Consider the following 16,934-nt stretch of genomic DNA (forward strand, 5'->3'; position numbering starts at 1 on the left):
AAAGAGAAACAGCCTTATTTGGTGCATACTTTATAGAAGCCACAAGCCTTGGGAGGAATTCAGTTTGCAGACTTCTGTTTCTGAGTAATGTTAACTCCTTTTCTGCCATATAGAATTGCCCTGAAAATCCTTTATTTTATTATACTATTTGGGATTCTTGGAAGAACTGGACTTGGCCTATAAATAAATAAACATTAATATGGTTTCCGGGAATCTCAAAAATGTACTGTTGTAATATTTCATAACTAATAATCCAAATATGTTGAAAACAAAAGATTTTTTTTTTTTTTTAGAAATAATGGAATATTCTGATGTTCTGGGCAATTTCAATGCAATGTAGCCCATTGGATGCAAAATCATTCTGAAACTAGCTGCTTTTGCTTTGTTCAGCATTGCAACCCTCTCAAGTAACTAAAGGGTTAAATCCTGATGAGTATTCTCTGCGTATTACAATGTTTAATTGCAAGTATGGAGTTTGTTACTGATATTTGATCCTGGCTTCGTACGTGTGACCCAATGGAAGAAGACATGATCATGTCCAACATAAAATGGCTTTATTATGGGTGATATGTTTTACTATGTCTTTCCTGCAATAGCAAATAAATGCCCGTATAGTGGGGAGAAACAGAGGGTAAAGAATTGAGTGATAGAGTTGTGGATGTGAACAGAGTCAAATTGCTCATTAGGCACTGTAGGTAGCTGCCTGAGGGGAATTTTTTTTTAACATTACCATTCTGTCTTTTCAGCAAACTACTTTGCTGGTCTTTCTTACATTTTGTGTACTGAACATTTGGCATAATAGAAATTGGTAAATTAATATGGAACATTTGCAGGAGATATAGAATATTCTAGGCAATCTGGGTCCTTGGGTGCTGATATTTGTCAAGCCCTGAGGCATAGTACCGCCAATCAGCAATATATATGCAAAAGTATAAGGCATAGACCAGGGGTAATAATAGTGACACTAGTAAGACAAAAGCCAAGTGGTCCCACTAATCATTTGACTAAATGTGCTGGCTATGTAACTCAAGATTGAAGATATCTAAATCATTTCATTGCAGTTTTCCAGTTTTTTAATTAGTGACATATGTCTCATTCAAAGAAGTTTTAAAAAATGTTATAAGGTGATTTCATGCTTTGGATAATGTAAATCATTGCATAAATGATTGTGGTTTTTTTCCTTATCATTTAAATATTTGTTTGCTTAGGAGAGGCATTACGCATGTAGCCACCAGCTGGTGATTAATATGTATTTAACCCTTAAATGACTATTATAGTAAATAAATCACATGCTCTAATCCATCTAAACCAGACATCCTCAAACTTGGCCCTCCAGAGGTTTTGGAACTACATTTCCCATGATGCTCAGCCAGCATATCAGCTGGCTGAGCATCATGGGAAATGTAGTTCCAAAACCTCTGGAGGGCCAAGTTTGAGGATGTCAGGGGTTAAGCACACAGTAGAAATATTGTTTAGGACTATCGCTGCTGATTGGATCAGCAGCGTTTTCCACTCAGGACCAGCAGAGCTCTACTTTCTACTCTGTGTTTAACCCCTTTGCAGGGGTTAAAACACAGTAGCCTAGGGTTGATTAAAATTACATGCGCTAACAGATTAGCGCATGTAATTTTTTAAACTATCATGGTCCTTTAAAGGGATACTGAACCCAAAATTTTTCTTTTGTGCATGCAATTTTAAGCAACTTTCTAATTTACTCCTATTATCAATTTTTCTTTGTTCTCTTGCTATCTTTATTTGAAAAAGAAGGCAGCTAAGCTAAGGAGCCAGCACATTTTTGGTTCAGAACCATGAACAGCACTTGTTTATTGGTGCTGTCCAATCAGCAAGGACAACCCAGGTTGTTCACCAAAAATGGTCCGGCATCTAAACTTACATTCTTGCTTTTCAAATAAACATACCAAGAGAATAAAGAAAATTTGATAATAGGAGTTAATTAGAAAATTGCATGCTCTATCTGAATCCCGAAAGAAAAAAATTGGGTTCAGTGTCCCTTTAAGTACAGTTATATGTTAGTGTTTGTGCAATAATACAATGCACTAATACTTTAGAGTATTTTATTTTTGCAACAGGTTGTAAAACAGATATAAAACAAATAAAACAATTTATATTTCTCTATCATTAATTCTATTTATAATTTTCCCTGATAAATGTAATTATTTGTTAATAGAAATAAATATGAGTTTGCTTCCATGTCTTAAAGGGATACTGAACCCAAATTTTTTATTTCATGATTCGGATAGAGCATGCAATTTTAAGCAACTTTCTAATTTACTTCTGTTATAAATTTTTCTTTGTTCTCTTGATATCTTTATTTGAAAAAGAAGGCATCTAAGCTAAGGAGGCAGCAAATTTGTGGTTCAGAACCATGGACAACATTTGTTTATTGGTGCTGTCCAATCAGCAAGGACAACCCAGGTTGTTCACCAAAAATGGGCCGGCATCTAAACTTAAATTCTTGCTTTTCAAATAAACATACCAAGAGAATGAAGAAAATTTGATAATAGGAGTACATTAGAAAGTTGCTTAAAAGTGCATGCTCTCTCTGAATCACAAAAGAAAAAAATTGGGTACAGTGTCCCTTTAAACATTTTTATCATTTGAATTCTGGGAGCTCAGAACATATAATCTCTAAAAAAAACTTCTCAAATATAAATTATTTCCAGTTTTCCTTAAAAGGGTTAAAACTATAAATTTCACTCATAGATGAATCAATAGAAGAAAAATGAAGTGATTCACGGTACTTTCCGGCAGTACTTACCCAGACAAGTTGTTATTTGAGTAAGAGTTGGAGTCACCAGACTGAATATAAAATAAAGCACCTGCATTTTAGCCATTTCCTATAAGAAGAGTTAATTTAAACAAACAAAAAAACCAATAAAATGTGTGGAATGCAAAACAGGGAGGGATTGTTTCAAACCTGATAGCAAGTCTGGCTTTTGTTAAGATAAACAAATTTGGGATTTCTTTAAAAAACACTATTTTTATTTTATATTAAAGTCACAGCAGGAAGTGAATTTATATTATGCAGTTATGTTAACTGAATTCTCTAGTGATTCATATACATTTGTAAACAATATTATCAATTGACAGTCTCCTTAATCCTTTATTGTAATTTTAAACTAATATGATTTTGGACAAATCCAAACAGCTGTTTTTTTCAACCAGCAAATTGAAAGATTTAGAGTTGGATAGCTGCCATCGTTACAATGGTCAAACATTTCATTTGTAAAGTTCTTGATTTCAAATGTTTGAAAATAGCCAAGGAAAATACATGGGTTTTGCTTGTGATGAAGAAAAGGGAACAAAAAAAGTTAATTTAAAATAAAAATACGTTTTTGGAAACATTGTATTTTACATTCTTTGTGGTACAGTGTAAGCTTTTGTAAGCATATTTGAGGTAAAGTAAAGCTCTTCAGTAAACTGTATATGCTTCTGATATTTTATAGTTTTCTTGGTTTTACTAAATAATAGGTTTGTCAAGTTAAAAAGGAAGCATTGCTTATCCCCATTTTGGCAGAACAGAGGTCTCCTAAACATATAGAGCTTCATTTATCAAGCTACATAAGTAACTTCGGAGCCCCAGAATTTCTTAAGACTGCTGCTACTTAAAGGGACAGTATACTCCATTGTCATATAACTGCATGTAATAGACACTACTATAAAGAATAATATGCACAGACACTGCACTAAAAATCCTGTATAAAACCTTTTAAAAACTTACTTAGAAGCTCCCAGTTTAGCACTGTTGATGAGGTAGTCTGAGACACCCACTGAAAGGTGCTGGATAAACAAAAAGAGCAGACCCCCCCCCCCCTTCCCTGCATATGAAAAGACAGATAACATATACAAGAGGCCAGCAGGAGTCTGTAAACACGAGTATACATCTGATACTGTGGGGCTTGGTTAGGAGCACACTGTTCTTAAAAAATAATTAAAACAATACATTGTTATAAAAACACTACCAGATAGGCTATATTTAAAACCTCTAAGGAATATAATCTGTGCCTAGAACTTGTTTATGAATATAATTTTACTAAGTTTGTTACTCTAAGATGAACCAGTTGTCTAATTCTTTATGTTACCTAATATTTGTGTAAGTCTATGTGGTTTATTGTAGCCATTAGTTGTCCTTTTTCAACTATACACTTGTATAATCATGGTATTTGACCCAAAGGCTATGTAATGAAAAAGGCTAGACACAAATATAAGGTGAACAATTTTCTTGCATTCAGAGAATGCAGTGTACAATGGAAACCACTTCACCTGGAGACTGGATACTAGCAGGCTAAAGTATAATGTTGGAGGCTAAAAAAATACATAGTTCAGTTCATTGAATAGAAAACATGGTAGCAGGAACAAGAGGTACTACTAGGCTGGAGCAGTCTGGTTACACAATGCTCAGTCCAAGAAAATAGCAAACAAGGCAGCTGGAACAAAGAGCAAGGTGAAAATGGAGAATACTCAGGTATTCTAGAAGGAATAGATTAAGCTGAACCAATAAACACAGTCCAGAAGAACAGCAAAATCATATGTAGGAATAATGGGAAAGGTTAAACTGTACCTGTAGTGATAATCAGGTTGGAGCAAGCAGAAACAGGTATTCAAGAGTCATGATCCAAAGGCAGGTCATGAGTCAGCAAGGGATCATATACTATTATTCAGCAAGTAAGGCTAAATCAGTTACCAAATTCAGTCCAGAACAGCAGGATCATACAAGTATTTAGACATAAGGAGATTTGTGTTTCAAAGGCAGGTCAGGATGAAGCAGGAAGTCATACAAAGAAATTACCAAAAATGATCACACCCTGAGGACAGCAAACTGTCTCAACATCTAAAGTACAAAACCACACAGCACATCCTTTACCTCCTCTAAAAATATAAAAATAGCCACTATATTATATCCAGGGTAGAGGCCCAATGATCAAACACTCACCACCATGGAGAGAAATCACACAAAATCTTTGGGATTTTATTAAACCTTATATTATAATATAGGGGTCTCTCCTTCACATAGAGACCCCTGCATAGTGAGATAAACATCTCTCAGGGCAAAAATTGTGTTTCCAATATCTTAGAGAGGGATCTCACCCTACTGACAAGAATTATTAGATCATCTCATCTGAGAGGAGAGCTTTAGATCATCAGAGAGAAGTCATACATAAGCAGCAGTAATGAACAGGAAAATATCAAATGATTCAATATACAGACCCAGAGCAGTGTGAGAAAACTTGCCTGTAAAATAAAAATAAACCCTAAGCTAGATACAATGTAACTATTAGCTATATTTTAGCTAGCTTAGGGTTTATTTTATAGGTATTTAGTTTTAAATAGGAATTATTTACGTAATGATAGTAATTTTTATTTAGATTTATTTTAATTATATTTAAGTTAGGGGGTCTTAGGGTTAGACTTAGGTTTAGGGGTTAATAACTTTAGTATAGTGGCGGCAACGTTGGGGGCGGCAGATTAGGGGTCAATAACTGTAATGTAGGTTGCAGCGATGTTAGGGGCAGCAGATTAGGGGTTAATAATATCTAACTAGTGTTTGCGAGGTGGCAGTGAGGCGGGTTAGGGGTTAATATGTTTATTATAGTGGCGGCGATGTCGGGAGCGGAAGATTAGGGGTTAATAATTTTATTTTAGTGTTTGTGATGCGGGAGGGCCTCCGTTTAGGGGTTAATAGGTAGTTTATGGGTGTTAGTGTACTTTTTAACACTTTAGTTATGCTTTTTATGCTACAGCTTTGTAGCGTAAAACTCATAACTACTGACTTTAGATTGCGTTACGAATCTTGCGGGATAGGCTGTACCGCTCACTTTTTGGCCTCCCAGAAAAAGCTTGTAATATCGGCGCTATGAAAGTTCCATTGAAAAAAGACTTTACGCAAATTGCGTAAGTTAATTTGCATTACGGCCAAAAAAGATTGTGTAGTACAGCTTTTTTCACTCATAACGCAAAACTCGTAATCTAGCTGACAGTTAGCTGGGATTACGGTCTGCCATGGCAGTATATTTGTAGTTCCAGAGATACTTTGGACAGGAGCTAGGGTTCTCCCTTCCATACAGAGCCCCCCCCCCCCCCCCAATGGCTCAAAGATAAAATAAGTGGCTGCAATCCAGGAGTTGCAGGTTCAATCCTGGGCACAGGTGTGACATGTTAATCTTAAGTCAGTCCAAGTGGCTTTTAAGGTGGGGATCAAATGACTTCCGGGAGGTCTTCAGTACAGGTTTAGGGGGTGATTAATTTCCCCTTTATTTGTACTCCATTGTGGATTGAATTGTTCTTTTTTTGGGTTTCAATCTCCTTATGCAGTTCTTTTCTTCTCGAGGATGACTGTATTTTGTATTTTTAGCTTCCCCTTGTCTTTGGGGAAGGCCTCCTGTCATCTGGTTGAGGAGTCCCGGTTCTTAGGGACCATTTTCTGGTAGCATCCTCCTCTTGATCCTATATACTTGGGGATCTGGGGGATTTTTATGCAGTCTCTTTGTTGTCACATAAAAGGAATTTTAGGATGCTCATTCATTTGTCATTTCCTTGAGCTGTGGAGTGTTGATCCAGACTGGATGTTTTGATCTCTTAGGGGTCATACCTTTGTCTTCAGACTTTGTGGGTGTTATCCTAGAAGCCCTTTGAGACTGAGTTGTCAGGCTCTGAGATTCAACTGAGAGATCAGAATTCTAGACCCCATGGAGTGATTGCATCAACTCGTTTGTAATTTCATTTGTGGCAGGGGTAACTCTGGTTGTACCGCAAGGTTTCTTGGTTTTGATCCGGCCCCTGGTTCCGGGTGCCAGTTTTTTAACCTATTCCTTGTCTTTGACTTGGCAGTTTGATTGATCTGTGTTCCAGATTTTCATGGACTTTGGATCTGTCCGGCATCCAGTAGCAGTCTCTGGGGAATTCCCCTTGTTCCTACCGGGGCGGTTCCTTTCTCTCTCCGGAGAGTTGGAGGTAGTTTTTCCTGGGAGTTTCTCTACTGGAATCCTCCTGGGTTCTTGATTTCCTGCTATTTGGGAGGATATGATTTTCTGTGCCTCTCCAGTTGGCTCCTCCTGAGGTAGTTTCCTTATCTGCCTCCAGGAGTTCAATGGGGGGTCCAACCTTTGCTGAGTGTTCCTTCCCTTTGGGGTTCTGAAGGGAAATAAGGATAGGTATCCTGGAACCTGAGCTAGCCTCTATGGGTATTGGTGCCTCTTTCCTACTTCTTTTTCTTATGCAAACACTGGAGATCGTTATATGATCTCTGGGCCTTGTCGATGCAGGGACTTTTAATCTTCCTTGTCCTTTTGGACCTTCCTAGTTGCTTCTGTGGAGGGACAGTTCGATCAGAGTTAGAGTCACGGAATCTGACCGCTGTTTGGGCATCGACCACATCTCATGAATCCTGCATACTCCTTCCTTAGCCTGGGAGGCCATGCCGTTGGTTCGGATGATATGGAACCTTCCCTCAGCATGGCAGTAAATTTGTAGTTCCAGAGGTACTTTGGACAGGAGCTAGGCTTCTCCCTTCCATACAGAGCCCCCCCCCCCCCAATGGCTCAAAGATAAAATAAGTGGCTGCAATCCAGGAGTTGCAGGTTCAATCCTGGGCACAGGTGTGACATGTTCATCTTAAGTCAGTCCAAGTGGCTTTTAAGGTGGGGATCAAATGGCTTCTGGGAGGTCTTCAGTACAGGTTTAGGGGGTGATTAATTTCCCCTTTATTTGTACTCCATTGTGGATTGAATTGTTCTTTTTTGGGTTTCATTCTCCTTATGCAGTGCTTTTCTTCTCGAGGATGACTGTGTTTTGTATTTTTAGCTTCCCCTTGTCTTTGGGGAAGGCCTCCTGTCATCTGGTTGAGGAGTCCCGGTTCTTAGGGACCGTTTTCTGGTAGCATCCTCCTCTTGATCCTATATACTTGGGGATCTGGGGGATTTTTATGCCTCTTTGTTGTCACATAAAAGGATTTTTAGGATGCTCATTCATTTGTCATTTCCTTGAGCTGTGGAGTGTTGATCCAGACTGGATGTTTTGATCTCTTTGGGGTCATACCTTTGTCTTCGGACTTTGTGGGTGTTATCCTAGAAGCCCTTTGAGACTGAGTTGTCAGGCTCTGAGATTCAACTGAGAGATTAGAATTCTAGACCCATGGAGTGATTGCATCAACTTGTTTGTAATTTCATTTGTGGCAGGGGTAACTCTGGTTGTACCGCAAGGTTTCTTGGTTTTGATCTGGCCCCTGGTTCCGGGTGCCAGGTTTTTAACCTACAGGGAGTGCAGAATTATTAGGCAAGTTGTATTTTTGAGGATTAATTTTATTATTGAACAACAACCATGTTCTCAATGAACCCAAAAAACTCATTAATATCAAAGCTGAATAGTTTTGGAAGTAGTTTTTAGTTTGTTTTTAGTTATAGCTATTTTAGGGGGATATCTGTGTGTGCAGGTGACTATTACTGTGCATAATTATTAGGCAACTTAACAAAAAACAAATATATACCCATTTCAATTATTTATTTTTACCAGTGAAACCAATATAACATCTCAACATTCACAAATATACATTTCTGACATTCAAAAACAAAACAAAAACAAATCAGTGACCAATATAGCCACCTTTCTTTGCAAGGACACTCAAAAGCCTGCCATCCATGGATTCTGTCAGTGTTTTGATCTGTTCACCATCAACATTGCGTGCAGCAGCAACCACAGCCTCCCAGACACTGTTCAGAGAGGTGTACTGTTTTCCCTCCTTGTAAATCTCACATTTGATGATGGACCACAGGTTCTCAATGGGGTTCAGATCAGGTGAACAAGGAGGCCATGTCATTAGATTTTCTTCTTTTATACCCTTTCTTGCCAGCCACGCTGTGGAGTACTTGGACGCGTGTGATGGAGCATTGTCCTGCATGAAAATCATGTTTTTCTTGAAGGATGCAGACTTCTTCCTGTACCACTGCTTGAAGAAGTTGTTTTCCAGAAACTGGCAGTAGGACTGGGAGTTGAGCTTGACTCCATCCTCAACCCGAAAAGGCCCCACAAGCTCATCTTTGATGATACCAGCCCAAACCAGTACTCCACCTCCACCTTGCTGGCATCTGAGTCGGACTGGAGCTCTCTGCCCTTTACCAATCCAGCCACGGGCCCATCCATCTGGCCCATTAAGACTCACTCTCATTTCATCAGTCCATAAAACCTTAGAAAAATCAGTCTTGAGATATTTCTTGGCCCAGTCTTGACATTTCAGCTTGTGTGTCTTGTTCAGTGGTGGTCGTCTTTCAGCCTTTCTTACCTTGGCCATGTCTCTGAGTATTGCACACCTTGTGCTTTTGGGCACTCCAGTGATGTTGCAGCTCTGAAATATGGCCAAACTGGTGGCAAGTGGCATCTTGGCAGCTGCACGCTTGACTTTTCTCAGTTCATGGGCAGTTATTTTGCGCCTTGGTTTTTCCACACGCTTCTTGCGGCCCTGTTGACTTTTTTGAATGAAACGCTTGATTGTTCAATGATCACGCTTCAGAAGCTTTGCAATTTTAAGAGTGCTGCATCCCTCTGCAAGATATCTCACTATTTTTGACTTTTCTGAGCCTGTCAAGTCCTTCTTTTGACCCATTTTGCCAAAGGAAAGGAAGTTGCCTAATAATTATGCACACCTGATATAGGGTGTTGATGTCATTAGACCACACCCCTTCTCATTACAGAGATGCACATCACCTAATATGCTTAATTGGTAGTAGGCTTTCGAGCCTATACAGCTTGGAGTAAGACAACATGCATAAAGAGGATGATGTGGTCAAAATACTCATTTGCCTAATAATTCTGCACTCCCTGTATTCCTTGTCTTTGACTTGGCAGTTTGATTGATCTGTGTTCCAGATTTTCATGGACTTTGGATCTGTCCGGCATCCAGTAGCAGTCTCTGGGGAATTCCCCTTGTTCCTACCGGGGCAGTTCCTTTCTCTCTCCGGAGAGTTGGAGGTAGTTTTTCCTGGGAGTTTCTCTACTGGAATCCTCCTGGGTTCTTGATTTCCTGCTATTTGGGAGGATATGATTTTCTGTGCCTCTCCAGTTGGCTCCTCCTGAGGTAGTTTCCTTATCTGCCTCCAGGAGTTCAATGGGGGGTCCAACCTTTGCTGAGTGTTCCTTCCCTTTGGGGTTCTGAAGGGAAATAAGGATAGGTATCCTGGAACCCGAGCTAGCCTCTATGGGTATTGGTGCCTCTTTCCTACTTCTTTTTCTTATGCAAACACTGGAGATCGTTATATGATCTCTGGGCCTTGTCGATGCAGGGACTTTTAATCTTCCTTGTCCTTTTGGACCTTCCTAGTTGCTTCTGTGGAGGAACAGTTCGATCAGAGTTAGAGTCAGGGAATCTGACCGCTGTTTGGGCATCGACCACATCTCATGAATCCTGCATACTCCTTCCTTAGCCTGGGAGGCCATGCTGTTGGTTCGGATGATATGGAACCTTCCCTCAGCGGATAGTTGGTTCTTCTTTATGGTCAGGGTGTCGTCCTCCCTTAACCCGTTTTTTTAGTTGGGGGGGAGTTGGCCCGCCCTGCTTTCTGTGTTTTTTTCTCTTGTTCCTTTCCAGGAAGATACTGGTACAAGTTTACTAGCTTCTCAGCTGACTAGTTACTATGGATGGACTTTTAGCCTGACTGCCTATTGATGGAAGCCTATGGCTTTCGTTTGTGGTGTACTCGGATGTTTCTATTTTTATCATGGTCTGCTCCCGGGGTTTCTGACCTACAGGTGTTCAGTTTATATGTGCTAGACAGCCGTCTGTTGTAAGGTAGTTATGTTCTATCTTTTGTCCTTATAGGACTTTAGTTCTGGTTAAGGCTTATATTGGTTCCTTTGGATCCATGTAGGAGGTGGTCTGGAATTTTTCCTTTTCTTTGCTCTCCTCCGTCGGTAGAGTATTCTTTACGGGGCTTTGTCCTCTTGCAGCCTTTAGTCCACTCTGCTTCAAGTTTTACTAGGGGCTTCTCCCTCTGTTTGTTGTTGAGTTTTCAGGGATTGTTTCTGGAGGTCCTTTCAAACTTTTCTTATCTGTTTCTTCTTTTCTTCTTAGTTAGGGAGAGGCTTTTGTGCTCATTTGAGCCCAGTATTTATGAGTGGTCTCTAACAGGGATCCTTATGGTTATAATTGATGGACAGTTACTCTGTCCTCTTCCCATTTTTGTCCCTTCTGCTTCTGTTGAAGTAGTTTTTTGTCGGGAGTCTGGGTTATAGCAGGCTGTGGTGCCCTCAGAATGGGCCACCTTTTTCTTCCCACCCGTTTGCATTCAGTGTCCTCTATAGCTTGGGAATTGATTTCCCAAAAGTAATAAATGCAGCTGTGGACTCTCCCCGTTTTAAGAAGAAAAACTTAAATTATGCTTACCAGATAATTTTCTTTTCTTCTGTACGGGGAGAGTCCACAGCTCCCCGCCAGTAATTTTTCTATGTGTGGCCTTAAAGTGAAGGTCAATTTTCAAGTGAAAGTGCCTGTTTTTTTTTTTAAAAAAAAACTATTAAAAACAAGGGCACTTTCATTCATGAAAAATGACATTTAAGCAGTTTTTTTAAAATATACTTACCTTTTCTTTTTAAAGCCGCTCCAGTGCTTCACCAGCCCGTCGCAAGCCCGTCGCAATGACAATTCCGGCATCTTCCAATCACGGCTTCCCCCCCGGGGTAATCATTGCCGTAATTGGAGGAAGCCAGTTTCGTCATTGCTGGGTAAGTAAACCAGGAAGAAGCAGGCGGGGCATCGTTTCAGAACGGCTGCCCGGCGTTTCTGAAGACAAAGGTAAGTATTTTTAAAATATGATGCCATGTCAATTTTCATGAATGAAAGTGCCCCTATTTTTAATAGTTTTTTTAAAAACCGGGAACTTTCACATGAAAATTGACCTCCACTTTAAATTTTTGTTTTCATTCATTCTTCTGGCACTTTTTTCACCCTTGTATTTCTCCTACTGTTCCTTGTTCCCTTGGTAGAATTGGGATGAGGGAAGTGGGGGAGGTATTTAAGCCTTTGGCTGGGGTGTCTTTACCTCCTCCTGGTGGCCAGGCTCTGTATTTCACAAAAGTAATGAATGCAGCTGTGGACTCTCCCCGTACAGAAGAAAAGAAAATTATCTGGTGAGCATAATTTAAGTTATTTACATATATATATATATATATATATATATATATATATATACAGTATATATACATATATATATATATATAAAACATATTCTTCTATGTAAAGAACTTTAGAGTGTGAAATATTCATATTTCATGTCGGGTTAGCACACTTGGTTAAACGCGATCAGGTTTGCGTGCAAGTATGGGTGTTAGATTTTTTCATTTTGTGTGCGTCAGGTTAGCGCTCCTGTGCAAACTTTTTACTTTTAATATGAGCACAACTCAACACATGTAAAAAGACTCCGTCTAGCGAAGTTAACATGCAAGCAGAAACGCTAATTTGCACTCCACTCGTAATCTAGCCCTAAAGGTGCTAGTTGGTGAAGCTCCACCTCTTCATACTGAAAGCTGCCATCTTGGAGCGCATGTGACGTATTGTTGCCCACAGTGACACAAGGGGTGTGCATTTACAGATCAGTGATGTTGCTGGCTTTTTGACAACTGTAACCTGCACTTAAGTTTAGCTTGCACAATAGAGAGTGTAAGCTTTACATATGTTATATGGAAAAACATAAAAAAACCCTCAGGATTAACAGATTAATGCAGCTACTGTAAAAAAAAAAAAAAAAAAAAAGGGCTGCTCCTGCTCTGTCTGACAGCGGGAGCGAGCTGCATTGTGTCTAATGGCGCGGTTGGGCCGGGCTGTGACTATACAGCTGGCCCGATGCGCTCAGTAAAAACAACAGACCCGCTCAGCAGAGCCCAGAGAGCGGGTCTGTAAAACGGCGATATTTTTTAAAAATAAAAAGGCAATATTATGATTTAAAACGTTTGGCTAATGTAATGTTATATAATTCTGCACTATGTGCAGAATTATATAACATTTTTTTAAGGTTTACTGACCCTTTAATAGTTTAACTATCCTGCATTCGTAAATAGTTAAAATAAGGGAGCAGCTTTTTAAAGAAAGAGACAGGCAAAAGATATAAACCAATAGCATGGAGAGTAGTAACTTTTGTATGTTTAACCACTGGTTTAATATCCCTTTAAAGGAAATATTAGTGATATCTAGAGTTGCTATTTTTTTTTTTTAAGAAAATAAGAGAGACTAAAGAATCAACACATTTTACATAGGAACGTGACAAATTGTACAGTAGATACTGCGGGGGGGGGGGGGGTTACATTTATTTTACAATTTGATACAGTTTGGTACAGCAAAATTCTTCATACAAATCATGTTCATGCACACAGTCTAGTTAGTTACCTTAGTGACATCTGAAATGCACAGCAGTGTAATTCAGATACTATTAGAAACATTTTTGTAGTCTTGTTTCTAAAGTGTTTCTCTAAAATAATTGCCACAATGATACCTAATACAAGGCCTGTCACTGTAAATATAACATACATCATAACGGCTTTATCACATCTTACTATTAACAATAACATCAGAGATTAAATCAAATACCAAATCAAACTGCACCAGTAAACTAAAAGGTATATCAATCAGTGCATCAAAACTCCTCTAACAGTACAGTACAACACTTTCATTGCATGGTATAGCCTACTTATAACTTGGTCACTGCACAACAATTTTTAATTAATGTAATAATAAGCTATATTGTATAATGTAAATTGACTTTTTAATTGTTGTTTTTTTTTTTCTACTAAATTTAAAGGGACAATAATGCCAAAATGAAATGTTCCTGATTCAGACACGGAAGTGATGTTCATCTCTAGTTAACAGGGCACACCAACAGGCCAGTTTTTCATTATATCTAAACTAGAGCACAGGTGAAATAATCAGGTTAGTAACCATGGTTACTAATTAGCTGATTATTTCAAATGTGCTCTAGTTCAGATGTCATGGAAATATGGCCTGTCGGTGTGGCTTTAGTGCTGCAGTTGAAAAACACTGAGATAGGGTGTGCAATTAAAACAAACTTTTCATTTCATTACTAATTTTGCTTCATTCTCTTGGTACTCTTTGTTGAAGAGTAAACCTAAGGTATGCTGATAGGAGTTCAGGAGCGTTCTATGGCAGGAGTTTTTGTAACTACATTTACCATTGCTATAAACACTGTTTAAAAATATGGATTAGTGAATGTAATTGCACAAAAATAAATCTGTTGACAATATGGGTCAATAGCAATGTATACAAATTAAACATAGAATTATACAACAATTTCTCATTACTCATTACTGACATTCAGTTTCAGTAGTCAATACCTGATTCTTAACCCTTAACATTTCCATATATTTTTAATTAAGCAAAAATAAATAAGACAGAGATGGTGAATTGATATCTGTTTTTTTTATATTCAAATAGTAAAATATGTTTCCCATGGGATTCATTCTACTATTTAAATGTTCATATACAATGAATACATTTGAATATTGAATATAACATTTGATTGATCAAATGAAATTAAAAAGCATTTGAAATTATTTAAACAAAGTCAGATCTGTCTGTTTATCAATCTACACCTGTCTACTTGTGTATTTATTGCCTCAGTTGTATTATATTGTTTTTCTCCTTTAAAGATAACATAAGTGGCCAAATATTTTCTAAATAATGTATCCTTTAAAACTATGAATGCAAGTGACTTTGTAATATGTTATTGATCAAGTAAAGTGTTTGATTCATGTGAAATCATCATTGAGTAGCTTAATTTCTAATTATAGTCATCTCGAATCATAGTAAATTCATGTATTTTATTAAATCATTTTTCTTGTTGTTCTTTGCAGATATCACCAGAAGTGTCAGTCTCACAGAAAAAGAGCTTAAGGATGCACAGTCTATTAGTTATAATAATGATTCCCAGCTGAGTCCTGCTCAAAGTGGCTGCTCAAAGGGTGCTTTGCTATTTCATCGGAGACGCCAGAGGATTAAAGCACTTGAAAAATATATTCCAGTAGGAAATTCTGAGACACAAAAAATCCAGGAGCCTCAAGAAAACAAAGTTCAACATGGTCTAAAGTTCTTGGAGACAGAGGCAACAGAGCCTTGTACTGGCTCTGGATGCTCAACAACAATCAATATGGAAGAAACATCATCAGATATTGTATATAGTGGAGAAATAGAAAACACATGGGGAGATGACTTGCAGGGAGTAGAGTTCCCATCAATAGACAAAAGAGCTCCTTCACCAAGTGCTTCAGAATCAGACAATCAGGAACCTCTAAGTGCATATCTGAAGGAAAACTTGGTGGTAACAAACACTAATGGTTTGCATAACCAGATTAATCACGAGACTGAGCCCATTGTGAAAAAAGAACAGAATGGCATGGAGACGAGGCAATACTGTGAAGTGCACCTCACTCTGTCCAAACCTAAATCTGTGGCTAACAGAACAGCTAAGCCCTTTGGAAACCAATTATCGGCTAAGAAAAATCTATGTTCTTCAGAAAAAAGTGCTGTTATAGACCTCCCTCCACCACCAACTTATGCTGAAACATTATCAAGTCCTCCTCCAGTCACACGCATTCGATCTCCACCAGCCTATTCTGCTTTATATCCAACAGAAGCACAACATATAACCCCTGTGGTACAAGTAGCAAGCCATGGAAAGGATAGGGTGACACCACAGCCAAAATCAGGCATCTTGGAATCAATAGGATCACAACGTGGAACTAAAAAATCCATGTTCACATTTATTGAAAAACCAAAGATGGCACCAAACCCTGATCTGCTGTCCATGGTGCAAACTGCAGATGAAAAGCGGAAGCAGAAAGACCAGGGGGAAGTGCCTACTGAGGAAGAGCCATTTGCACTTGGGGCAGAAGCCTCCAATTTCCAAAACAAGACAACCAAAGCAGGAGACAATGTTAATAAAGATACTGTTCCAGACTGGGCTACTTGTCTGAAGTCCCCAGGTTCCAGAGGGAAGCCACCACCTGCCCCAGTACAAACATTGACTGAAGATAAGGGGAAAGGAGCCGAACTGTTTGCAAGGAGGCAGACCAGGATGGAAAAATTTGTGGTAGAGTCATCACATAATAATTCCATCAGATCTCCTTCTCCCACTATGTCATTACCTCCATCTTGGAAGTTTTCCCCAAATGAACAAGCATCTTCTTTATCATTTGTCCACCAAGTCAAAATTAACCAAAGATCACCTAAACCTCCTGTGGTCACTTCAGTGGCCAATCCTGCATTAGAGAGTGATAAGTCACGAAAAGAGCTGGAGATTTCCAAAAGGCAGCCTTATCAACTTAAGTCTTCCCTGTTCATTCTTTCCCCAAACAAAGACCCAGTGAGTTCTCTACCAAGGGCTGCACCTCCACCCAAACCTATGGTGTTAGAGTCTCAACGCTTTACAAGACAATCATCTTGCCCACCCTCCCCTATAGTACCCTCTCCTGCAACAAACTCTCCAACATACTTTCGTTCAGTGCAATCCCCTTCTACTGCCATGTCCCCAACTGTTAGTGACAGTCCTATTGGTTATGGAAGGAGGACACCAACCAACCATATATCTCCAATGTCTCCAGTACCTTTTTCAAACACTGGAGTGGTATCTCCACGAACCAAAGCTGTGATACAAGCTCCACGTCCATTATTCTCTGCAAGAAATGCCGGTCTGGAGTCACAGGTGTGGAAACCTTCTCGATATTACAAGTAATAATTAGCTGAGAATTCAGTTGTAATAATAGCAACTGAGATTCTCCGCAAATGGTGGTTTTGTTTAGTAGGGACTTTCACTATAATGGAGTCTATATTATGCTTACTTCTCATATCAAAATTATTTTACAATTTAGAATTTATAAGATAATGTTATCTCTGTTTATATTAACCTTTATACTTCCAACCA

At 38.8% G+C, this 16,934-nt stretch overlaps 1 protein-coding gene across 2 annotated transcripts in view; it reads left to right on the forward strand.

Annotated features, from left to right (window-relative positions):
- The window catches only part of SYNPO (synaptopodin), a 95,277-nt gene that overhangs the window by 52,761 nt on the left and 25,582 nt on the right, over positions 1–16,934 (forward strand). For both annotated transcript variants that reach the window (XM_053718663.1, XM_053718664.1), the window contains exon 2: positions 14,869–16,715. In XM_053718663.1, coding sequence (XP_053574638.1) covers positions 14,869–16,715 — 1,847 coding nt within the window. The remainder of the gene's footprint in view (positions 1–14,868; positions 16,716–16,934) is intronic.

This window comes from Bombina bombina, chromosome 6 (genome assembly GCF_027579735.1).
Source record: "Bombina bombina isolate aBomBom1 chromosome 6, aBomBom1.pri, whole genome shotgun sequence".
Lineage (NCBI taxonomy): Eukaryota > Metazoa > Chordata > Amphibia > Anura > Bombinatoridae > Bombina > Bombina bombina.